The 25,277-nt window shown below is 37.5% G+C and overlaps 2 protein-coding genes across 5 annotated transcripts; one reads left to right on the top strand and one right to left on the bottom strand.

Annotated features, from left to right (window-relative positions):
- Positions 1 to 423: 423 nt before the first annotated feature.
- On the top strand, positions 424 to 6,573 carry LOC132040441 (ATPase 8, plasma membrane-type). Of its 2 annotated transcripts, none has more exons than XM_059431076.1 (15): positions 424 to 712; positions 1,279 to 1,398; positions 1,488 to 1,586; positions 2,014 to 2,151; positions 2,410 to 2,724; positions 2,931 to 3,257; positions 3,372 to 3,491; positions 3,588 to 3,710; positions 3,792 to 3,896; positions 3,990 to 4,299; positions 4,469 to 4,983; positions 5,066 to 5,239; positions 5,345 to 5,527; positions 5,622 to 5,800; positions 6,038 to 6,573. In XM_059431076.1, exons 1-15 carry the CDS (start codon positions 662 to 664, stop codon positions 6,132 to 6,134), a joined length of 2,856 nt encoding a protein of 951 aa, XP_059287059.1. In that variant the 5' UTR covers positions 424 to 661; the 3' UTR covers positions 6,135 to 6,573. The 2 variants fall into 2 exon arrangements, with proteins under 2 accessions (XP_059287059.1, XP_059287060.1); XM_059431077.1 differs by lacking the exon at positions 424 to 712 and adding an exon at positions 902 to 919.
- Positions 6,574 to 7,986: 1,413 nt separating this feature from the next.
- On the bottom strand, positions 7,987 to 24,935 carry LOC132041150 (uncharacterized). 3 transcript variants are annotated; one of them, XM_059431967.1, is made up of 10 exons: positions 24,792 to 24,935; positions 24,643 to 24,750; positions 24,483 to 24,540; positions 23,223 to 23,331; positions 22,954 to 23,098; positions 22,595 to 22,646; positions 22,365 to 22,511; positions 20,830 to 20,941; positions 10,513 to 10,639; positions 7,987 to 8,700 (listed from the first exon to the last, which is right to left on the bottom strand). In XM_059431967.1, the coding sequence occupies exons 2-10, from the start codon at positions 24,705 to 24,707 to the stop codon at positions 8,241 to 8,243; spliced, it is 1,275 nt and encodes a 424-aa protein (XP_059287950.1). In that variant the 5' UTR covers positions 24,708 to 24,750; positions 24,792 to 24,935; the 3' UTR covers positions 7,987 to 8,240. The 3 variants fall into 3 exon arrangements, with proteins under 3 accessions (XP_059287950.1, XP_059287949.1, XP_059287952.1); XM_059431966.1 differs by having other exon boundaries at positions 24,643 to 24,922; XM_059431969.1 differs by lacking the exons at positions 24,483 to 24,540; positions 24,792 to 24,935 and having other exon boundaries at positions 24,643 to 24,770.
- Between the last annotated feature and the right edge of the window lie 342 nt (positions 24,936 to 25,277).

Genomic DNA, 25,277 nt, shown 5'->3' with positions numbered 1-25,277 from the left:
CACGCCATAGCTTAGGCAAAATATTAGTATGCTCTACTTACTAGAAAATATCAAGTATTTTCCCTTTCATGTAGGTAATATGGATAACAGACCAAAATAAAATAATAGTGAAGTTATTGTAGAGGAAGAAATCAAGTCAAATTTTTCCAGCAGACACAAAACAGAATGACCAAGAAAATAGTACTAAAAATATTTAAGAAAAAATAATTATTTTAAGGTGATCCAACTTTTAAGGGCAAAAATAAATTTCAGACATTCAAAGTTTTAATTTAATGGTGTCTCCTTATTTTTAGACATTTTCAAAGGTGACCATAGACCAAATTTTAATGGCTGCATACAAATGAATGGTAGAGGTTTGAAATTAACAATTCTCTCTCTTTCAAGACTCTTATAAGTATTTAAGGGTACTGAAAGAGGGATATAGAAATAGACGTTTTGTTTATTTTGAGATTCCAAGAAAAGTGAAAAAAAGTTTTTAGTAATAAAACACAAAAACAATAAGGAGAGAGACAGAGAGCAAATTTATTTTTGCAAATAAGTCTCTCTCCATTAAAAAAAAAAAAAAAAAAAAGAAAGCTCTCTTTCTTATCTTTTCTTCATGTGTTAACAAAATTAGATTTTTTTTGCTTCTCTTGGTTCCTCCTATTAAATATTTATAATCATGACGTCTAATTTATCCTTAGAAGAAATAAAAAATGAGCAAGTTGACCTTGTAAGTTACATCTATAATTCTCCTCACCTCTTTTCACCTTTTTTTTTTTGCCTTCCATTTCTTGATTTTTTTACTAAAAGTGACCCACATGAGGGGTAAAAGCGTTTAGTTTCTAGAGTTAGTGAGTTCAGAATATATTTTCTTAACTCTTTTTTGCATTCATATATACATAGTTAAGATAAATTAAAAAAAGAGCAAGTTGACCTTGTAACTTACATCCATTCTCATCTCTTTTTCACCACTATTCTTCCATTTCTTGAATTTTTTTAAACTAATATTAACCAACATGAGGGGGTGATCTTCTCTATATATATGTATATTTTTCAAATTTCTTATTGCATAGAATAGATATATAGTTCGATTCGAAAGCAATAAGTTCAGTTAAACACATAAAACCAATCTTGATTGCTTTGGCTCTAATGAGGGGCATGTCACGTAGACCCTATATATTATACATGCACATGCAATTACATATCGAAATAGTTCAGAATTTAAGTAATATTAACTGATGATATAATTTTTTTTGAAAATATTATTAATGTAATTTTAATGTATGATTTGTGCAGGAAAACATTCCGGTGGAGGAAGTGTTCCAGGCGCTAAAATGTAGCAAAGAGGGGTTGTCATCTGCAGAGGGCCAAAAAAGGCTGGAAATATTTGGCCCCAACAAACTTGAAGAGAAAAAAGTAATTTGTTTTTACTAATATTCATACTCTATTTTAATAAAATCTTGGATTTGAGCTTTAATTATAACCTATGTTTTTGTTAATTGCAGGATAACAAGCTTCTCAAATTCTTGGGGTTCATGTGGAATCCTCTCTCATGGGTTATGGAGTCTGCTGCTATCATGGCCATTGTCTTGGCCAATGGAGGAGTAATGACAATAACACTTGTTCACTTCACTTAATTTTTTATTTTTACTTTTGGTGTCCGGTATCCGTAATGAAGCCCAATTAAATCCGGATTTGCGCTGGGAAAGTCCCACGTTAGGAGCAAAACTCTCTAACAAAGACGACTCCAAGCACTGGGCCCGATTAAATCTGGATTTGCGCCGGGAAATCCTACATCGACAGGAAAACATTCCCTAACAAAGGCGACTCCCTGGGGCCGACTAAACCTGAGCGGAAAGTCCCACATTGGGGGTGACTTTCATAGCTAGGGCTCGAACACAAGACTTTTGGTTAAGAATGAAGGAGTAGTTTACTACTTCTCCAACACAGCCTTTGTTGGTATTTTTTCATATTTACATGATCAAGTATAGTGTAAGATTTACTAATGGTGAAATCTTGAAAAAAATGCAGGGCAAGCCACCGGATTGGCCAGATTTCGTTGGTATCACAGTATTGCTCGTTATCAACTCCACTATCAGTTTTATTGAAGAAAATAATGCAGGAAATGCTGCAGCTGCCCTTATGGCTAATCTTGCTCCCAAAACTAAGGTACCCAAGAATTCACTATCTAGTAGCGGATGCAGGAGTTAAATTTCATCGGTTCAACCTTTTCGTTCTTACCATTTAAACCATTTGACATATACACACGACACTCCGTGTCGAAATTGTATTGTGTTCGGTTGAACCTGATGTTTATATGCTCCATCCGCCATTGTCATTATCATTCGTGTTTTAGTCCGTGATATTTTATCGATGTTATATGTAAGGTTACTGATCATAGTTTTTGAACAATGTGGCCTTATTCAGATTTTGAGAGATGGAAAATGGCAAGAGGAGGATGCATCAATCTTGGTACCAGGTGATCTGATTAGCATTAAGTTGGGAGATATCGTCCCAGCCGATGCTCGTCTTCTTGAAGGTGATCCTTTAAAGATTGATCAGGCTGCCCTCACCGGTGAGTCCTTACCAGTCACAAAGTTCCCTGGTGCTGAGGTTTTCTCTGGTTCCACTGTCAAGCAAGGAGAAATCGAAGCAGTTGTTATTGCCACTGGTGTTCATACTTTCTTTGGAAAGGCTGCTCATCTTGTGGATAGCACAAACCAAGTTGGCCATTTCCAGAAGGTAAAAAGAATGTGTTGTTGTATATTAAGTATAAATATACATATAATATATATAATCAATGTAGGTTTTGTATATTTTGGCTAGCGCCCGTAATTAACTTCGGTCTACAGGCCAAAAATGAAAAAAAAATCCCTTTAAAGAATCACTTGGTTCTTGAAAAAGATTGTGATTTGGATTCTAAATTTTGGCTGGATTGTGATGATTAGGTGTTGACTGCTATTGGAAACTTCTGTATCTGCTCTATTGCTGTGGGAATGGTGATTGAGATAGTGGTCATGTACCCAATTCAGAGGCGTAAATACAGAGATGGAATCGACAACTTGCTTGTGTTGCTTATAGGAGGTATCCCAATTGCCATGCCAACAGTCTTGTCTGTGACCATGGCTATTGGATCTCACAGGCTTGCACAGCAAGGTGCCATTACTAAGAGGATGACTGCTATTGAGGAAATGGCTGGTATGGATGTGCTTTGCAGTGACAAAACCGGTACCCTCACCCTCAACAAGCTCACCGTTGACAAAAACTTAATAGAGGTTGGTAATCAGGACAATGTTAATCCCTTTTTTTTTTTTTTTTTTTGCAATTATTATAGTTATATTTGAGGAAAATGAAAGGCGAAAGTGTTATTAAGGCAATGGTGGTTTTAGGTTTTCCCTAAAGACGCGGACAAGGATACCGTTATGTTGCTTTCTGCTAGGGCTTCCAGGGTTGAAAACCAGGATGCTATCGATGCTTGCATCGTTAACATGTTGGGTGATCCCAAGGAGGTAAAATGTTTTTATTTTTAGGTGATATTAGTAGATTTTTTCGCTATTCCAAGAAGTTGTAAAAACGACCTTTTATGTTTCTTTGTCACTTTGCAGGCAAGAGCAGGCATCCAAGAGGTTCACTTCTTGCCTTTCAACCCGGTTGAGAAGCGTACAGCCATTACCTATATTGATGACAAAGGGAACTGGCACAGGGCTAGCAAAGGAGCTCCCGAGCAAGTAAGATAGCGTTTCTATGTTGTCCCTTCGCTTCATTTGTTTTCAGTGTTTGTTATCTTATATATCCTTACCGTTTGCCAGATCATTGAACTTTGTGAGCTCAAGGGAGAAATCAGGAAGAAGGCCTTAGAAATCATTGACAACTATGCCAACCGTGGTCTTCGTTCCTTGGGTTTGGCAAGACAGGTAAGCTATCATACTGTTAGATGACTTTGTTTGGATCAATGCATCATATCATTGATCGTCGTGAACTAAGCATTTACGTGGTTTTTTTTGCAGACTGTACCTGAGAAGACCAAGGAAAGTGAAGGCTCACCATGGGAATTCGTTGGCCTTTTGCCCCTGTTTGATCCTCCAAGGCACGACAGTGCTGAAACTATCCGCAAAGCTCTTGATCTTGGTGTTAACGTTAAGATGATCACTGGTGACCAGCTCGCCATCGGTAAGGAAACTGCCCGTAGGCTTGGCATGGGAACCAACATGTATCCTTCTTCCGCTCTTCTTGGAGAGCACAAGGATGCAGCCATTGCTTCCATTCCTGTCGATGAGCTCATTGAAAAGGCAGATGGTTTCGCTGGAGTCTTCCCAGGTAATGATTAGTATTATCATTGAAATACAATCTAGAAAAGTTTAGCAACTAGAACTGTTGACAATATAATTAAGTAAATAAAAGTGTGCTCTCTCTAATAGCTTAAGCTTTTAGATGAGACGGTCACAGACTTCAACAAGAACTAACATAAAGGTTTGATTTTGTATAGAGCATAAATACGAGATCGTGAAGAAGCTCCAAGAAAGGAAACACATCTGTGGTATGACAGGAGATGGAGTGAACGATGCACCAGCGCTCAAGAAGGCAGACATTGGTATCGCTGTGGATGATGCGACAGACGCTGCTAGGAGTGCATCCGATATCGTCTTGACTGAACCAGGTCTTAGCGTCATTGTGAGCGCTGTCTTGACGAGCAGAGCCATCTTCCAGAGGATGAAGAACTACACCATCTACGCAGTTTCCATCACAATCCGTGTTGTGATGGGATTCATGCTCATTGCCCTTATCTGGAAGTTCGACTTCTCGCCCTTCATGGTCCTTATAATTGCCATACTCAATGATGGAACCATCATGACCATCTCTAAGGATAGGGTCAAGCCATCTCCATTGCCCGACTCATGGAAACTCAAAGAAATCTTCGCCACTGGTGTTGTCCTCGGAACCTACCAAGCTATCATGACCGTCGTGTTCTTCTACCTTGCAGCCGACACTGATTTCTTCTCTGTAAGTTATTCTCCCCATAAATTTCAACAACAAATAAAACAAAATCATGAACTAAACTAACAAAATTGTCGTATATTTGCAGGAAAACTTCCATGTCAGATCACTCAGAAACTCCCCAACCGAGCTTACAGCTGCACTTTACCTTCAAGTGAGTATCATCAGTCAAGCTCTCATCTTTGTGACCCGATCACGAAGCTGGTCCTTCGTGGAACGTCCTGGCCTTATGCTTGTAGGAGCTTTCCTTGCAGCCCAATTGGTGAGTCTTGGAATACGACAACCTGAATGAATTATTCGACTCAGAGTACTCCGTTTGAATATATATAGCTAACGAAAATTTGTAATTTTCTCCCTTTCCTTTCAGGTTGCTACAGTGCTCGCTGTATATGCAGATTGGGAATTTGCAAGGATCAAGGGAATTGGCTGGGGATGGGCAGCAGTTATCTGGATCTACACTATCATTACTTACTTGCCACAAGATGTTCTTAAATTCATCATCCGTTTCGCTTTGAGTGGAAGGGCATGGGATACAATGATCCAAAACAAGGTAAGAACAAGCAACGAATTACCATAACATGAAAATTTTCCATGCAATTCTGTTCTCGACTAATTAGTGCTTTTTCATTTTTTGAATATATTAGACTGCCTTCACAACCAAGAAAGACTATGGAAGGGGTGAGAGGGAAGCACAATGGGCATTAGCTCAACGTACTCTTCACGGTCTCCAGACACCCGAAAACACTGGCCTATTCAATGACAAGAACTACCGGGAATTGTCTGAGATCGCTGAACAGGCTAAACGTCGCGCTGAAGTTGCAAGGTATATTAAAGATTTTACTTAGAACAAAATAAGATTAAAAAAAAGATGTTAACTCACTTTAATGAACTCTTTTGAGTATGATGCTCGGACTCTTCAAAAATGACGACTAGTACACGGATCCTCCAAAAGTAGTGCATCTTTGGAGGATCTGACATGAGTACAACAACATTTTTGGAGAGTCCGAGCAACATAGTTTTGAGCGACAACATGTTCTTACAAGAACTATATATATTGCAGGCTAAGGGAGCTCCACACACTTAAGGGACATGTTGAATCAGTGGTCAAGCTAAAGGGACTAGATATTGAAACCATCCAACAACACTACACTGTTTAAAGAAGCTGAAATAAATTCAATTTTCTTTTTTCCCCATACAAGGAAGGACATTTTTGCTGCTGGCATTATGTTGGATGAAGAACAAGGGCTAGCTGTGCATAAAAAAAAAAAATATTATAGAAGGAAATAGAAAATAAAAGAAAAAAATTGTAATTAGTAGTTATTATTTTATCTTTATAGTTATCCTTTATCATATGTATTGTATTCTATTTTGTTAGAACAAATCCCTTTTTGTCTCCATGATCTTTCAATTTCCTTCTGTTCTTTAGCTGCAAATCAAATAGATGACAGTTAATGAAGACATCAAAAGGGCTGGAAAAATATATAGTTAGGGGTTTGAAGTAGGATCAAAGATGCAATTGTAACACTGTATCAAGTCTTATTGTAAATATATTAATATATAAATAAAATACCTACATCAGATATCAAGCATTTCTAACTTTTGGATCTTGTAATGTATGGTTGAAAGTCTTGCTTTGTTCAACTAAAATAACAAGGAAAAGAAAAGCCAAGAGAATGGGAGAGGAAAGTATTTCAAGAGAAAGGTAGAAGAGCTAAAGACTAGAAGGAACTATAAAGAAAATTTAAGAAAATAAAGAAGCTTGCAATTTATGGTCTTGCTTGTACAATTTAAAAGAAAAAAAGATTAATTAATATGCAAGTCTTATTGTAAATATATTAATATATAAATAAAATAATTACATCAAATATCAAGCATTTCTAACTTTTGGATCTTGTAATGTACGGTTGAAAGGCTTGCTTTGTTCAACTAAAATAACAAGGAAAAGAAAAGCCAGACAATGGGAGAGGAAAGTATTTCAAGAGAATGGTAGAAGAAAATAAAGAATAAAAGAAACTATAAAGAAAATTTAAGAAAATAAAGAAGCATGCAATTTATGGCCTTGCTTGTACATTTTAAAAGAAAAAAGGAATTATTTAACCAACTGTACTTCAATCCTGTATCATCTTAGGTAGATTATATGAATTATTTATATTCCTATCGATCTACTATAATCTTGCTAGCCTACAGGCCTTTACTAATATAATAGAAAGTAAGGCCAGCTTACGCACAATTGTTGTGCCCTTGTTTCTTGCCCGCAGTGAGTTAGGATATTTTGTGAGCTCTTTAGCCTAGCGGGAATCTAAACAAATTATGCATGTCAGTAAGCAATGTGAAAGTCACCCCTACTTCGTTATCTAGGGAATTGTTGACTAATGACCTAAAATTTCCATGAAACTTTGGAAGCATGAGCAACCATTCGGGCACGAGATAGCAATATAATGACAGGGATTGACTGGTCGGGTCGAGTGATCTCAGGAGTTTAGAGGTGCTTCTCTTAATGCGATTACCTCTCTACTATTTGAAAGGTAAAGGCCCACCGGTGAGAGACAAATGCTTTCATGAATGAATTATTTGGGTTTGAAGCAGTTAATATTTTTTGAGATTCACATCAACGAATTTACAAAAGAAGGGAACATAATTTATTTTTTTTTAAAAAAAAAAAAAAGAATAAAAAGGCAAATGATGCTTGAACTTATAAAACATGAAGGAAAGAGAAAACCTCTAGTTGGAACGCAATAGAGATCAAAGCATTCTCTCTTATATGTTAAAGAATCAATGTGTTATACTTGCTAAAAAATTCTGAATTTTAATTATATGCGTGGGGTTTAGGCATTCCTGATCAATGCAGCTTTAAAAACAATTGAATTTGAGTTTTGAGAGTAATCATCTCTATAAGACTATGACCATGATTTAATTACAATCAATATGGTTTTAAGCAGAATGCATTGGTGCTTAAGGTTCTTCAGTAATAAGCCATACAAAAATATATAGGTAAACTACAAAAACATGGCCTGTTAAACAAATATCTTGGTTCTAAAATTAGTAACTGATTTACATTGATACACAACGTCAAAATTTTGCAGTTAAAGTCGAATAAAACTATCATTTCCCTCCAGAAAGGAAGTGAACATGTTGGAGAGACCACTAAACTACTTCTATACAACTAGTAAGCCTCAATCCCAAGTAAGTTGAGGTCAGCTATGTGAATCATCATTGTCCATGTTGCTATTATTGAAAATAATAATAAGATTTGGCATCCTCTTCTATCGCTTCACTCGATGCTTCCACGACGTTAATTCAGAAGGGATCAAGTCTTCGTTACTTGAAAGAACAGCCTGTGCCGTCAGTTTTCCAAGCCAAGCATGGTAGAACAAACCCCTAGAACCAAGGCCTGTAAATAACCAGTACTTACATTCTGTGGGGCCGCCAATGAATTCGTCCACGCAACCCAAGAGTGGAAGTGATCCTTCTGCGGTGAGTGGTGGCATTGCCCTTAGCCCCGCACGTGCTCCTTTTACGGTCCAATTTTCTATTGCTGGATATACAGCAGATGCCTTCGGCAGTAACTCTTCGAGAGCTTTGGAAGCTTCTTCTTCTGGAACGTGTCTGGAATGATTCCTCGATTTCCATTCCCATGTTGACCCCAAATACAAACTTCGAGGTCCTTGGACAGCAAGCCATGCATCTGAAAGGACGGAGGGGCTGTGTTCTGGATAATCCTTCCTGAAGTTTATCATTCACAGATATTTCTAATTAGTTGCATATTGGAGGCAATATATTCATGATATGTGGGAAACTACAGAAATAAATCGATATTGTCCTTTTCTCAAAAATATTTAGCCAAATAAGTATGGGTAAAAAATGAGGATAACAAGAAAATGGAGATATTCAATGGATACTGTAGATGTATCCATGTAAGAGATGCTATAAAGACAAGGACACTCAGAGCTCCCATACTAATCAAGACCAAGCGAGATTGCATGTCAATGGACACGTTAGTCGAATTGAGGAGATTTAAACATTGATTTGCATCATTGAGCAAAGTGTGTGTTCCAAAATTATCAATGTTGTGAATATTTCTGCTTGAGACAAGAGAGGGTTGGCCAAGTGGAAGGGACCCACACACCTCCAATCGATGAGGTTCTTTTTTTGTTTTTATGTGTGTGTGTTTGGGGGCAGTGGTGGAGTTAGGATTTTCACTAAAGGGATTCAAAAGATGAAGAAGTAAACACACGAAGAAGTCAAGGGGATTCAACATCTATTATATACGCATAAAAACTAATTTTAACCTTATATATTCAGTGTAATTTTCTGCCGATGGGGGTTCGGATCAACCCCCTTTGCTCCCACCTGGCTCAGCCCCAGGGAGGGGTAGAGAGAAGGAAGAGGTTTGGGGTGGGGTTTACCATATTTGAAAGAGAAAATACATCAAACTCCCCTGAAGTTGACACTTTTTTTTAATAAGACACCTAAACTTTGCGGGGGTCCTATTACTCCCTAAACAACTTTGAACTGATATAATTATCTCCTTTTTTGTTCAACCCCAAGTTTAAAAAGTAGGTGCTAAACACGCACCGAGCCTTGCTTGACACGTGCTAATTTAATTAAAATTACATTTCTTTTCATTTTTCACTTTTATTTATATTTTTCTTTTTACTTTTTCTCTTTGACTTCACACCCCCCACATCACCCCCCCCCCCCCCCCAACCCAAAACGTATTTCTGCACCTTCTTCAGTTAATCTCTGCTCATATTCTTTCTTTCTTCTTCTTTATTCTAACCACCCCCTCCCTCTCACTGATACTAATACGAAGTGTTTCAAACACAAAAAATAAACATTTATCTTTTCCCTGAGTGAATTCAAAGTTCCGATAATATCATTAATTAATTTTATCTCTTTTTTATATCAGCATAATTAAAAATAAAGGTTTTGAAAAGAATTTATGAATTGCCCATAATTTATAAGGGGTTGGACTGAATCTTGAATAAAAAAGCTATATCGATGCCTCCATTAATCTTGAAATGTAATGGGTTTTTGCTGAATCATTCGAAATGTAAGGGATATTGTTAATAAGAATTGGATTGAAGAAAGAGTTGAAGTGGTAGTCGTAAAAGAAGGTGGGTGGAGTTGTGGAATGATGGCATTGGAAGTGGCAGGGTTCTGGCGGAGATGGCAACGAGTTTGTGGAGAAGAAGAAGAAAGAAAAGAAAAAAGAATAAGGAAAAAAATTAAATAACAAGAAAAATAGGAAAATACTGGTTATATAAATAAAAAATTGTAAAAATACAATTGCAGTTGTTTTTTGCGTTCCTCACTCTCTTAAAGAAAGTGAATGCACTCTCTATGCCAGGTGGCCCTAAAAGAACGTAATTATATCAATTTAAAGTTATTTAGGGGGGTAATAGGACCCCTGCAAAGTTTAGGTGTCTTATTAAAAAAAAGTGTCAAGTTCAGGGGGGTTTCGATGTATTTTCTCTATTTGAAAATTAAAAACAGACGAAGAAATTCTGCTTGAAACGGGAGTTACACACGTACCTGATGTGATCAGGGAGCTGCAAGTGAGCAATAACACCCCTACATGTCCTCAAAGGAAGCCTTCCAGAGAGCTCAGGAAGAAAGGCAGCTCTAGCACCTAGACATACGATCACTGCATCATAATCACCTGAAAAGAATATGCTAATCACTAGGGTTTGACAAGATCATGGAAAAATAGAATCATCTACAGACTGGTTGCTACCATATGCACCTGGAAATAACACGCTAATTACCAGAATTAGACAGGATCACAAAAAATCACAATTACTAATCTGCTCTAACGACTAGCACATTCTGCAGAAAGCACCCAAAATAGGTCAAAGATCCAACTCCGACCTTGACTAGACTCTACACAAGATAAAGATGTTTGAAAGTCTTAAGTCTTACAGTATCTTTGGTTGGGCTAGAAGAGGAGTACAAAGTTAACTTTTCTTATTTGCATAAAAGGAAGAAATGTGGGTGATTGTGCAACCTTCCAATTTAGCTTCCATAACCCCTTAGAGAAACAAAATTAATTAGCTTTACCTGCAATCTGTTGTATGAAGCAAGTAAACTAATCATAAATAGCTTACCTAGGGAAAGTGAATTTGACCTTCTCTCACTTTACCCTTCTCTCTGTCATTTTTCTTAAAACCGAGAAATCCATGAGGGCCCGTCCCCTCTCCATCATTCAACTGGACATATTGTAATGTCCTTCCCATAATACAGGGCATTGAACATTATCAAACCATGATGTATAGCAATAACTTTTCAGGTACTGACAAAATCAGCTCATTCAGAGACAAAATAAACAAGCACCATAGGATGATGTTCATATGCGAGTTAAGTCAATGATATACTCAGAGGCGGATCCAGGATTTGAAGTTTATGAGTTCCCAGCTATTTCAAATTTTTTTTAAAAAATTGATTATACATGCCCAAGGGGAATCGAACCCTCATCAAGGAGGGCAGCAAATCTTTAGCAGGTTCCATTACTGCCACTAGACCAAGAACCTACTTTGTTAGTGGGTTTCCAACAGGTATTTATTATATATTTAATAGATTTCTCCAAATAAATACAGTGTCTGCGCAAAAGTTATTGGGCCCCCGGGAACCCACACCCCTAACCCTAGATCCGCCCCTGGATATACTTGTTACTTCTTTATTACAAAATATAGTAACCAAATCATAGGAGCGATTGCGGTAGCCAAATCATAGGAGCAATTACAGTAGCCAAATCATAGGAGCGATTCTAGATATTTCATTATTTATTCACTTTTATAGAGTTCCTTGTAATTGTATAAAAACCTTGTATATTCATGAATAGAAAGACAAGTTCTTCCATTTGATTACATGGTACCAGAGCTATGGTCTTACGCTTCACCAGCCAAGGGGTATTCGGTCATTCCAGGTTGTTTGCACCTTGGACTTCTATCTGGAGTTTGTGAATTTGTTTACTGATTTAAATATCTGTTTTCCAGATTCTTTGCTTCTCAGTTTCTTATCTCTTTGATTTAGAGTTTCTGTGGTCTAATTCATAGCATTGTTGGACGCTGTTACATTGAAATCCGACAGGCTACATTTTAAAAGGGAATTTGGTTCTGTCGAATCTGTCCAGATCTGGTATTTTCTTTATCAAACAGTTCTTGAGTTTTGTGGCTGTTTTGTGCATTTGGTTTGTCTGGTTTTGCCTCTGTCCAGGTCTATTAAATACTTAGAACTCTCTCGGACGAACTTGAGTTTTGTAATTGCTTAACGGCTGATTTCTCAGTTCGGCTTGTTTGGATTTGAGTAAGATTGTCAGGAATCGTCGAAGTACTGTTCTTTTGCTACTGAGTTTGATCATTGAGTCAGTGTCAGATATCTTGCTACTGTGAGTTTGATTGGGAAAAATGACAATCCTAGTTTCAGCTGATGAGTATGTCAAATTCATTGAATGTCAGAAATCACAGAATGAATCCACTTCAGTAACTACCGTTGATGAGTCAGGCAAAACATGTATATCCTATCCTAATAAATGGGTAATCGATTCTGGTGCTACACATCACGTGACTGGTAATCCTCATATATTTTCTAGCTTCCGATCACACAAAGCAACCTCCCCTGTGACGCTAGCAGATGGTTCAACCTGTAATATTGTGGGATCGGGGACTGTTAAACCAACTTCCTCTATTAACATGTCATGTGTATTAAGTGTACCAAAGTTGGCCCTTAATTTAATGTCTGTTAGTAGACTTACCAAAGACCTTAATTGTTATATCTCATTCTTTCCCCATTATTGTGTGTTTCGTGATCTTACCACAAATCAGGTTATTGGTAAAGGACATCAATCTAATGATCTCTACATCCTTGATGAATGGGAGCCTCGATTTGTTGCCTACTCCAATGTCGTGTCTCCGTTTAAAGCACATTGCCAATTGGGACATCCTTCTTTACCTATGTTGAAGAAGCTCTGTCCCCAATTTCAAAATGTTTCCTCATTGGATTGTGAGTCATGTCGATTTGCAAAACACCATCACAACTCTGTAGGTCCAAGGGTTAATAAGCGGGCTGAGTCGGCTTTTGAGTTAGTTCATTCTGATGTGTGGGGACCATGTCCTGTTGTTTCCATAAGTGGGCATAAGTATTTTGTCACTTTTGTGGATGATTTCTCTCAGATGACTAAGATTTTTTTAATGAAGAGTCGCTCTGAAGTGTTTACTCACTTTTGTAACTTTTGTGTTGATGCCAAAACTCGACTGAATGCTTCGGTACGTACTCTTAGAACTGATAACGCCAAAGAATACACGTCAGAAGTGTTTCAATCCTACATGAGACAACATGGTATTCTCCATCAATCTTCATGTGTTGATACACTCACTCAAAATGGAGTTGCTGAAAAGAAGAATCGGCATCTACTTGAGACAGCTCGAGCTCTTTTGTTCCAAATGAAGGTTCCTAAACAATTTTGGGCCAATGCTGTCTCTACGTCATGTTTTCTGATTAATCGCATGCCATCTACTGAGCTTGCTGGTAATATTCCTTGCAATGTTCTTTCCCCTAGAAACAACTCACTATTTCCGATGGAACCTAAGACGTTTGGAAGCACATGTTATGTTCGAGATGTTCAACCATGTATTACAAAGTTGGATCCCAAGGAATTGAAGTGTGTTTTTCTAGGCTATTCTTACATTCAAAAGGGATATTTGTGTTATTCTACTGAACTTGGCAAATATTTCGTGTCAGCCGATGTGGTATTTTTAGAGACTACACCATTCTTCGATGCACCTCCCATTTCTACAACTCAGGGGGAAGACGATGAGTGGCTAGTCTATGAGGTTACTCGTGCTTTGACAAAACAATCAGATGATGTTGTTCCTCCATCTCCTAGTTCTTCTATTGAGGAACAATCGACTATTGTGCCTTCAGCACCTGCTCCATCTGAGCTAGCAAGATCACCAATTGTCAGGGTTTACTCGAGGAAGAGAAAGAGAGCAATGATACAGGAGAGCAATTAGATGAATTATTCACTAAGGCGTTAAATGGAACTCGAGTTGATTACATTTATAACAAGCTGGGCATGATCAATATCTATGCTCCAGCTTGAGGGGGAGTGTTATAGAATATAGTAACCAAATCATAGGAGCGATGGTAGAATATTTCCTTTTATTTATTTTGATTTATTCCCTTTCATAGAGTTCTTTGTTATTGTTTAAATACCTTGTATTTTGATGAATACAAAGACAAGTACCTCCATTTGATTAAATTATTAAAGGAGTTTGTAGTAGTGAGCGGATGTTGTTTTAGATTTATTATCAACACAATTTTTCTTTTTTGAAAAGGAAAAATAGAAAGGTGGGATGTTCATTTGTTTTAATATTTGAAGAAATGACATGGAGAATAGGGCTAGGTGGTGCTTCCACTAGCTTTCTGTTGTCATTTTCAACACACCTAAGTTATTTTTAGGAAACAATTCTCAATAAGGGCGATATTTAATGAAAACAACTCCCTAGACCTGCCCCCTCTTACTTTTGCCCATCACCCCCCCCCCCCCCCCCCCCCCCCCCCCCGGCCAAACAAATTAAGTTGTCTCTGGCGCTGAGCACCTTATATTCATTTCTTCACCAGAATTTCTTTCTCTTTTGCTGCATCCTTATTTAGTCTATCCTATATTGAACAATTAAAAATAAAGAGGCCATCTTCTCGCGTAAAATCTAATTTGTACATTAGTCCATTAAATTTTATTGTTATATTTTTTCAGTTAAGCCAACCCCAAATAGTTAGGAAAAGAGGCATAGTTGATTGATTGTTTTAGTTACCAAAAAACTGTTTCATAAATATATCTACATTTGAACTTTCTCTAGGAACTATTGTAGAAACACTTGTCGAAGCACATTCTCACACTTCTCTTTCCTGAAAAAATTTCACCAAGTTCAAATGCCATCTTCTACCTTTTCGAAATACAAAAACTGTCAAAAGTTTCAAGAACTGCTTTTCCAAAATAGGAATTAGGATCATCTTCCAGCCTGACCCAAAAGTTAAAAAAATGTAATGAAATGCACATGAGAAGCAAGGAGATTGACCAATTTTCACCAAGTAAGTGGTTGAGTTAAACTATACATGTAAGGTAGTTTCCCATATGAACTACCAAAGGAAGCCTAACAACTTGAATGGAGAACATGAAACGAGAATTGGAAACCGTTTCTTGGCTACGTTCTTTCTGGTGATACAAAAGTACAGTTGCAACCCGAGGAAGCTAAGGTGATTCAATAGCATATCAGGTAATTCTAGAACATTATGAACCGATTCCTAGTGCAAATTTAACTCTTTAAATGAAATGCCCGGACTGCACTTCAATTCCAGAAAAGTTTTGCATGCTAAGTAGAGAGCCTGAAAGATAATTTTCCTTATTTCTCTAGGTTGCAAGAAATGTGGGGATTGCACAACCTCCCAATTTTAGCTTCCATAACCCCTTAGAGAAACAAAATTAATTAGTTTTACCCGCGTTCTGTTGTATGAAGCAAGTAAATTAATCATAAACAGCTTACCTAGGTGAAGTGAATTTGACCTTCTCTCACTTTACCCTTCTCTCCGTCATTTTTTTAAAACCAAGAAATCCATGAGGGCCAGTGGCCCTTCCCCTCTCCATCACTCAACTGGACATATTGTAATGTCCTTCCCATCAGACAGTGGATTGAACATTATCAAACCATCATGTATAGCAATAACTTTTCAGGTGCTGACAAAATCAGCTCATACAGAAACAAAAATAAAGAAGGACCATAGGATGATGTTCAGATGCAAGTTAAGTTAACGATGTACTTAGAGGCGGATCCAGAATCTGAAGTTTATAGGTTCCCAGCTATTTCAATTATTTTTAAGAAAAAAAAAAACTTAATTATACGTGCCCAAGGGGAGTCGAACCCTCATCAAGGAGGGCAGCAAAGCTTTAGCAGGTTCCTTTACTGCCACCGTACCAAGAACCTACTTTGTTAGTGGGTTTCCAACAGATATTTATTACATATTTAATAGATTTCTCAATATAAATACAGGGTCTGCGTAAAAGTTATCGGGTTCCGGGAACCCACACCCCTAACCCTTGATCCACTGGATATACTTGTTACTTCTTTATTACACAATACAGTAACCAAATAATAGGAGTGGTAACCAAATCATAGGAGCGATTACGGCAACCAAATCATAGGAGCGATTACGGCAACCAAATCAAAGGAGAGATTCTAGATATTTCCTTTTATTTATTCACTTTTATAGAGTTCCTTGTAATTGTATAAATACCTTGTATATTCATGAATAAAAGACACGTTCTTCCATTTGATCACATGGTACTAGAGCAATGGTCTTAAGCTTCACCGGCCAAGGGGTATTCGGTCATTCCAGGTTCTTTGCATCTTGGACTTCAATCTGGACTTTGTGAATTTGTTAACTGATCTAAAGAGTTGTTTTCCAGATTCTTCGCTTCTCAGTTCTTTTCTCTTCGATTTTGACTTTCTGTGGTCTGATTCATAGCATTGTTGGAGGCTGTTACATTGAAATCAGACAGACCACATTTTAAAAGGGAATTTGGGTCTCTCGAATCTGTCCAGGTCTAGTATTGTGGCTGTTTTTTTATTTTGGTTTGTCTGGTTTTGCCTCTGTCCAGGTCTATTAAATACTTAATACTCTCTCGGCCGAACTTGAGTTTTGTAATTGCTAAGCAGCTGATTTCTCAATCTTACTTGTTTGGATTTGAGCAAGATTGTCAGGAATCGTCAAAGTACTGCTCTTTTGCTACCGAGTTTGATAATTGAGTCAGTATCAGATATTTTGCTACTGTGAGTTTGGTTGGGAAATACGACAACCCTAGTTTCGGCTGATGAATATGTCAAATTCATTGAATATCAGAAATCACGGAACGAATCCACTTCAGTAACTACCGTTGGTGAGTCAGACAAAATCTCCTATGCAAATAAATGGGTAATTGATTCTGGTGCTACACATCACAATATTGGTAATCCTAATATATTTTCTAGCTTCCAATCACACAAAGCGGCCTCCCCTGTGATGCTAGCTGATGGTTCAACCTGTAATATTGTGGGATCGGGGGACTGTTAAACCAACTTCCTCTATTATCCTGTCAGCTGTATTAAGTGTTCCGAAGTTGGCCCTTAATTTAATTTCTGTTAGTAGACTTACTAAAGGCCTAAATTTTTATATCTCATTCTTTCCCGATTATTGTGTGTTTCGTGATCCTACGACAAATCAGGTTATTGGTAAAGGACATATATCTAATGATTTTTACATCCTTGATGAATGGGAGCCTCGATTTGTTGCCCACTCCGGTGTCGTGTCTCCGTTTGAAGCACATTGTCAATTGGGACACCCTGCTTTACCTATGTTGAAGAAGCTTTGTCCCCAATTTCAGAACGTTTCCTCGTTGGATTGTGAGTCGTGTCGATTTGCAAAAGACCATCACAACTCTGTAGGTCCAAGGGTTAATAAACGACCTGAGTCGGCTTTTGAGTTAGTTCACTTTGATGTGTGGGTTCGTGTCCTGTTGTTTCCATAACTGGGCGCAAGTAGTTGTCACTTTCGTGGATGATTTCTCTCAAATAGCTTAGATTTATTATATAAAGAGCCGCTCTGAAGTGTTTACTCACTTTTGTAACTTCTGCGCTGACGTCAAAAACTCAATTCAATGCTTCGGTACGTATTCTAAGAAGTGATAACGCCAAGGATACATGTCAGAAGTGTTTCAGTCCTACATGAGACATCACAGTATTATCCATCACTCTTCATGTGTTGATACACCCTCTCAAACTTTTTTTTTTTTTTTGAACAGGTAACAACTTTGTATTATAGATTAGTACTTAGGTAGTACTGAAAACACCTTTACAAAAGAAAAAAGAAAACTAAGAAGCTAAGAATGTAAAATCCTAACATGAGTCAAGAACTTCTAGGATTGATTCTGCGTCGACAGAGGGATTTTTTGTACACCAAAAACAAAATAGCAACATACACCCTTGCTTGATCTTCTGTAGAGTGCTACTTCTATCCTCAAAACATCTGGAGTTCCTTTCTTTCCATATTGTCCACCATATGCAAGCTGGAATGATCCTCCAGTAGCTTCTATTCCTTGCCCCAATCCCAGCCTCCTCCCAGCTAGAAAGAGTGTCAACAATCTTGCTAGGCATTGACCAAGATATGCCTCTGAGATTGATAAAAATCTTCCATAGCTGATCAGTAATTCTGCAATGTAAAAACAGATGCCCTACTGTCTCGGCTGCTTCCCCACATAAGCAACAATTTGAAACTAAGATAATCCTTCTCTTTCTCAGGTTTTCATGTGTCAAAACAGTTTCTTTGGCTAGTAACCATGTAAAGCATGCAACCTTAAGAGGTATCTTAACTTTCCAGATTTGTCTCCATGGCCAGTTAGAGTTTTGTGGCTCAGTCATGTCCATGATCTTATAGCCTGAACTCACTTTGTAGTGCCCCTTGTTATGCCCAGTCCACCCCCTCCTTCAGCCCTTGGAAAGACTCCAAATGTTTATAAAGCTCAAATAGTCTAGGTATTTCCCAGTCATTCAACATTCTCCTTAAGATCAAGTCCCAACCTTGAGGTAACCATATTTCAGCCACTGTTTTGTTCTGATGTTGTGCCAGAGCAAACATATAAGGAAATAGCTCCTCCAAACTTCAGTTTCCCAGCCGCCTATCCTTCCAGAAAATTGTTTTGTTGCCATTATATACTCTGATAACAGAGTGGCTCTTTAAAAAAGGCCACCATGCTCTGATCGATCTCCAGACAGTAACACCATATGGTTTATTTACCTCCTTAGTAGCCCAACAGTCCATGGAGTTGCTGAAAGGAAGAATCGGCATCTAATTGAGACAGCTCGAGCTCTTTTGTTCCAAATGAAGGTTCCTAAATAATTTTGGGTCGATGCAGTCTCTACGTCTCGTTTTCTGATTAATCGCATGTCATCTACTGTGCTTGCTGGTAATATTCCATACAAGTCACTATTTCCGGTGGAACCTAAGGTGTTTAGAAGCACATGTTATGTTCGAGATGTTCGACCATGTATTACCAAGTTGGATCCCAAGGCATATAAGTGCATTTTCCAAGGCTATTCTTAGAAAGGGTATTGATGTCATTCTATTGAACTTGGCAAATATTTTGTGTCGACGAATGTGGTATTTTCTTAGACTACACCATTCTTCGATGCACCCCCAGAGAGAGGACGATGAGTGGCCAGTCTATGAGGTTACCCATGCTTTGACAAGACAATCAGATGATGTTGTTCGTCCATCTCCCAGTTCTTCAATTGGCACCAATCGACTATTGTGCCTTCAGTACATGCTCCATCTGAGCTAGCAAGATCGCCAATTGTTCAAGTTTACTCGAGGAAGAGGAAGAGAGAGAGAGAGCAATGATACTGCAGATCAATTATTTGATTTATTCACCAAGGCGTTAAATGGAACTCGTGTTGATCACCTTTATAACAAGCTAGGCACGCTCCTGCTAGAGGAGGAGTGTTACAGAATATAGTAACCAAATCATAGAAGCGATTCTAGAACATTTCCTTTTATTTATTTTGATCTATTCCCTTTATAGAGTTCTTTGTAATTGTATAAATACCTTGTATTTTCATGAATACCAAGACAAGTTCTTCCATTTGATTACATTATTAAAGGAGTTTGTAGTGGTAAGTGGATGTTTCAAGCTTTTGGATTTATTATCAACACAATTTTTCTGTTTAGAAAAGGAAAAATAGAAAGGTGAAATGTTCATTTGTTTAAATTTTTGAAGAAATGGCATGGGAAAATAACTCTCTTGACCTGCCCCCTCTTACTTTTGCCCCCCCCCCCCCCCAACAAAAAAACCAACCCAAACTCCAACCAAAAAAAAAAAAAAAAAAAAACCTTTAGGTTGTCTCTGGCGCCGAGCACCTTATATTCATTTCTTCACCAGAATTTGTTTCTCTTTTGCCGCATCCTTATTTAGTCTATCCTATATTGAACAATTAAAAATAAAGAGGCCGTCTTCTCGCGTAAAATCTAATTTGTACATTAGTCCATTAAATTTTATTGTTATATTTTTCAGTTAAGCCAACCCCAAATCGTTAGGAAAAGAGGCATAGTTGATTGATTGTTTTAGTTACCAAAAAACTGTTTCATAAATATATCTACATTTGAACTTTCTCTAGGAACTATTGTAGAAACACTTGTCGAAGCACATTCTCATACTTCTCTTTCCTGAAAAAACTTCACCAAGTTCAAATGCCATCTTCCATCTTCTCGAAATACAAAAACTGTCAAAAGTTTCAAGAACTGCTTTTCCAGAATAGGAATTAGGATCACCTTCCAGCCTGACCGAAAAGTTAAAAAATTTATATCAAATGCACATGAGAAGCAAGGAGATTGACCAATTTTCACCAAGTAACTGGTTGAGTTAAAGTATTCATATAAGGCAGTTTCCCATATGAACTACCAAAGGAAGCCTAACAACTTGAATGGAGAACATGAAACGAGAATTGAGAACCCGTTTCTTGGCTACGTTCTTTCAGGTGATACAAAACTACAGTTGCAACCCGAGGAAGCTAAGGTGATTCAATAGTGCAGCTTCGAAGAGGTCATATATCAATTCTCTTTCTCAAAAAATATAGAAGAAAGGGGTCTGCGCACCAATATCAGCCATAAAAGGACCGAGCCATAACAAAATGAGAAGCTATCCGACTCGGGCGTATCCGTATTTGGCGGAGTGGGTGAGTGTACTCGAGAAGGAAATGATCTTTACATGGAAATGAAAGAATCTGGAGTGATTAATGAAGAAAATATTGCAGAATCAAAAGTGCATACCTGCTAATTCTAGAAGATTATGAACCGATTCCTTGCGCAAATTTAACTCTTTAAATGAAATGCCCGAACTGCACTTGAATTCCACAAAAGTTCTGCATGCTAAGTAGAGAGCCTGAAAGATAATCAAAAGTAAAAAGATGAGAAAATGACAAAAATGGTCCCTTATCTTTAATAGTAGGTACAAACTAGTCCCTCAAGTATCAGCTTTGTAGTTTTGGTCCTTTAAGTTTGCCAAACGTGAGCATTTTTTAACTCCGTCAAATATTTACCAAACTCTGATTGTTAAATTTTTTCATAACTTTGAAAAAAAAAAAAAAAATTGTCAATTCTAGAAACCGCAACATAAAAAACTACACCGGACACAAAAAATAGGCCAAAAATAGCAAAAATTGCACCTCAAAAAGTTGCACCAGACTCTTGAAATAGACCAAAAATAACATAAACTATAAAATATGTACTTCCAAATGTGAGTTCTCGTTAAATATTTTTCATTTTCACTGATCTGATTAAATTTAACAATCGGATATCAAAAGTGATTATGCAAGGCAGCGGGGAGATTGACGATGATGTCACACATCGTATTGGGGCAGGGTGGATGAAATGAAGGCTCGCTTCCGGAGTGCTATGTGACAAGAAGGTGCCACCACAACTTAAGGGCAAGTTCTACAAAGTGGTGGTTAGACCGACTATGTTGTATGGGACGGAGTGTTGGACGATTAAGATCTCTCACGTTCAAAAGATGAAAGTTGCCGAGATGAGAATGTTGAGATGGATGTGTGGGCACACCGGGAGTGACGAGGATTAGGAACGAGGCTATCGGGACAAGGTGGGAGTGGCCTCGGTGGAAGACAAGATGCGGGAAGCGAGACCGAGATGGTTTGGGCATGAAGAGGAGAGACACGGATGCCCCGGTCTTAGAGGTGTGAGAAGTTGGCCGTGGATGGTTTCGAAGAGGTAGGGGTAGGCGAAGAAGTATTAGGGAGAGGTGATTAGACGGGACATGACGCGATTACGAACTACCGAGGACATGACCTTAGATAGGAGGGTTTGGAGGACCCATATTAAGGTAGAAGGCTAGTAGATAGTGTCGTTATCCTTCCTTATTAGTAGTCGCATTAACGCAGTATAATTTTTTGTGTTCTGATTTCTGCTATTATCTGTTATTTCCTGTACTTTGATTATCCTATTTTATCTGTGTCGCTTTCGTTATTTGCATTTCCATATCGCTTTGAATTTCTTAGCCTTATCTGACCTCTTTTTATACTTTTTATTGAGCCGAGGGTCTTTCGGAAACAGTCGTCCTACCTTCGTAGGAGTAAGGTCTGTGTATACTCTACCCTCCCCAGACCCCACGTTGTGGGATTTCACTGGGTTGTTGTTGTTGTTATATATCAAAAGTGCTCACTTTTGGCAAACTTAAAGGAAAAAAACTGCTCAAGTGATACTTAAGGGACTATTTGAACCTACTACCAAAGATACAGGACAATATAGACCCGTTCAGAATTCTATAGTCATCAGGATTTTTCCCTTCAAACCTCGAGATAATTCTGAGGATGAACATTCACAGCTTCAGGCATATGGAAGACCAAGTCCAGGGGCACACACAAATCGGGTACAAGTTTCTGTGCAGCATCCTTGTGAATCGTTTCTATTCTGCAGCTGGCAATGCAGTTTTGAGCATTCTACTCAAGCAAAAGAAGACACATACCATAATCATGAAATTACATATAAATTTCTTGTTGATGTAATAATTTGATGTACTCACATCATTCATAACGTCCATATTCTTCAAAGAGAGTGCTGGTCTCACAATTCCACTGTTAATCATTCAAAACCAATTTGCTTAGGCAGTAAAAAGATGGTTATACCTCTTCCATATAGTACAAAGAAAGTATAAGCGCAATGAAGGAACAAAAGTTTCTTGAGTCTAGGGCATCAGGTTGACTAAAGTGTATATGTCAAAAAGAAAAGGTTCACTTATACACTCAGATAAATAGCTGCAGTCCATGACTCTTAAATTGGCAGAAATACTTAGTCCACATCAATGAGATCTTGTTATATATATATACATATATATAAAAGACGTCTCAGCAGTTTACATCTTACATGCTTTATATAACTAACCTTCTCCTGACTATAAAGTCACCTTCTTTCATTGCAGTTTCCGGTTTTCCCATGTCTAATGGCTTGGAAGATCGAGCATCTTCAGCAATATTTAGAAGCTTTAAGCTTTCTTTCCAGCATTCTTCTCCCCGCCACAGAAGCTTGACTGCAAACTTTGACTTAAATCTCAGAAAGGGATTATTGTAAAAATAAATGCTTTAGGAACTAATTTAAAGGAAGAAATCTGAAATTAATGAGTTGTCTCATCCTAGTAAACGGTTCCCACGCACCTTTGGGGGAATAGGGATGAAGTAGTCCACCAGACATTCCAGATGCACCTCCGCCAATGCCAACTTCATCATATATGTCTATGCAAAAATTTGATTCCTCTGAACTTTGCTGAAAAACATAAAAAAAAAAAGAGATGCAGTTGTAATTAACTGCCTATGACAATTGAACTGAAATGGAAAAAGAAGCTGCATAGGTAACTTAGCATGACTGATGGCGATTCATAGATAAAACTAATCTGTCAACGGATTTAGTTATATACTGCTAATAGTACAAAAAATCTGGAACAGTCTGAGTACTTTAACCTGTGTTGTAGGCTGCTTATATTATTTAAAAGTAAGACTCAGATAAAACGAACTTGTAATAGAAAAAACTGTAAAATGATCTAAATATTACTCCTATATATATGGTAGAGATTCTTTACTGATTGATTTCCCTATTTCTAAGGTTACCAATCCACTTATTATAGACAATTACATCTAATTAGTTACAGTAACCTATTACTATAAAAAATTATTCACTATGTATATAACTTAGTTGCAGCTTACCGAGGACAGGTTATGGAGGACGCGGATTAGGGTAGAAGGTTAATAGGTAGTAAAGCATTGCCTCATGAACCCTTCCATACTAGTAGGTGTAGTATTATCTTTGTAGTTTCTTGCCCTTTGATATTCTGTTTTTTGTTATTTCTTGTACTTCGATTACTGTATTAGTTTGATGCGGTTACTGTTCCTTTTATTTGTAATGCTTATCTAAAGTATTCTGCCATGACTTTTTTAGTTTCATCAACTTCTTGTCTGCCTTTTTGTCATGCTTTCTCTTGAGCCGAGGGTCTTTCGGAAACAACCTCTCTACCTCCCAAGCACGGGCAGATTTAGAGGGTGGTAAGAGTGTTCACCCGAACATCCTCGCCAAAAAAATTACATTGTATATATAGGTTAAATTTTCTGTGTTTATGTAGAAATATTAACTTTTGAATATCCTTAACAAATGCAAAAAGTTAACTCAAGCGGTTCAGGGTAGCGTCCTAGGTTCGATTCTCAGGGACAGCTTCCTTTTTTTTTTCACATATGTAGCTATTGTTGTTTTTTCCGAACCCCTGAGTGAAAATCCTGAATCCGCCACTACTCTCAAGGTAGGGGCAAGGTCTGCGTACACTCTACCCTTCCCAGACCCCACTTCACTAGGCATGTTGATGTTGTATGTATATAACTTAAGCACTTTGCAAAATTCATGTCTATCAAGAGGATTAATAAGTGTACCTGCAACAAATGCCAAGCCACAGATAAACCAGCAAATCCAGCACCAACAACTGCATATCTGAATTATAAAATTCAATTCCAAACAAAACCCAACTCAGAAAAAAAAAAATATATTAATAGACAAGTAATGTACACTCTCTATATATACTTGCTTACTAACCTGAGGGGTCTTTGTGAAAAGCAGCGAATAGAAAATAATAATGATGATGAACAAGAAGACACCATTTTTGGAGCTGATAATAATTTTCTAGAAAATATAACTGGGTTTTGGATGATAAGTGCCATTGAACTATCTCTAGAGGTAATGGTAGTGTATTGTTGGAAGTTGCTAAGGTTTTAAGCCACAACCCGTTAACCCGAATTTCTTTATCGGGTTATATGGAAACGGATAATTCATTTGAGCTCCTTTTTAACTTTCTGACGATTTTAAGGGAGGAGATACTTCAGAAATGTGACTTATAGCATGTTTGGCCAAGCTTTTAAAATCAGCTTATTTTAAAAAGTTTTTTTTTTAAAAAATACTTTTGACGAAAAATAATTTGTGTTTGGCTAATTAATTAAAAAGATTTTTGAGCAAATTAGTATTTGGTAAGGTTTTAAAAAGTCTTTATTTGTATTTTTTCAAAAGTACTTTTCAAAAAAATAATTTTGAGCAAAAATTATTTTTTTAGCTTCTGAAAAACTTCTTCTGCTACTCCCTAAAAGCACTTATTTTCTCTCAAAAGCTTGGTCAAACACCTTACTTTTTTTCAAATAAGCACTTATTAAAAAAATAAGTACTTTTGAAGGGAAAAT

Source organism: Lycium ferocissimum, chromosome 12, assembly GCF_029784015.1.
Source record: "Lycium ferocissimum isolate CSIRO_LF1 chromosome 12, AGI_CSIRO_Lferr_CH_V1, whole genome shotgun sequence".
NCBI lineage: Eukaryota > Viridiplantae > Streptophyta > Magnoliopsida > Solanales > Solanaceae > Lycium > Lycium ferocissimum.
The sequence above is the reverse complement of the archived record's forward strand: the minus strand, read 5'-3'. Positions and strand labels throughout refer to the sequence as shown.

What these genes read in the sequence shown, in the direction of transcription:
- LOC132040441 (XM_059431076.1), top strand. Translation starts at nt 662, where the DNA reads ATGACGTCTAATTTATCCTTAGAAGAAATAAAAAATGAGCAAGTTGAC. An exon ending in ATCTTGCTCCCAAAACTAAG is followed by an intron (nt 2,152 to 2,409) that starts GTACCCAAGAAT and finishes GGCCTTATTCAG; the next exon opens with ATTTTGAGAGATGGAAAATG. An exon ending in CTTTCCTTGCAGCCCAATTG is followed by an intron (nt 5,240 to 5,344) that starts GTGAGTCTTGGA and finishes CTTTCCTTTCAG; the next exon opens with GTTGCTACAGTGCTCGCTGT.
- LOC132041150 (XM_059431966.1), bottom strand. Translation starts at nt 24,767, where the DNA reads ATGGCACTTATCATCCAAAACCCAGTTATATTTTCTAGAAAATTATTA. An exon ending in GACTTTATAGTCAGGAGAAG is followed by an intron (nt 22,647 to 22,953) that starts GTTAGTTATATA and finishes AATGATTAACAG; the next exon opens with TGGAATTGTGAGACCAGCAC. An exon ending in CAGCTCCCTGATCACATCAG is followed by an intron (nt 8,701 to 10,512) that starts GTACGTGTGTAA and finishes GATAAACTTCAG; the next exon opens with GAAGGATTATCCAGAACACA.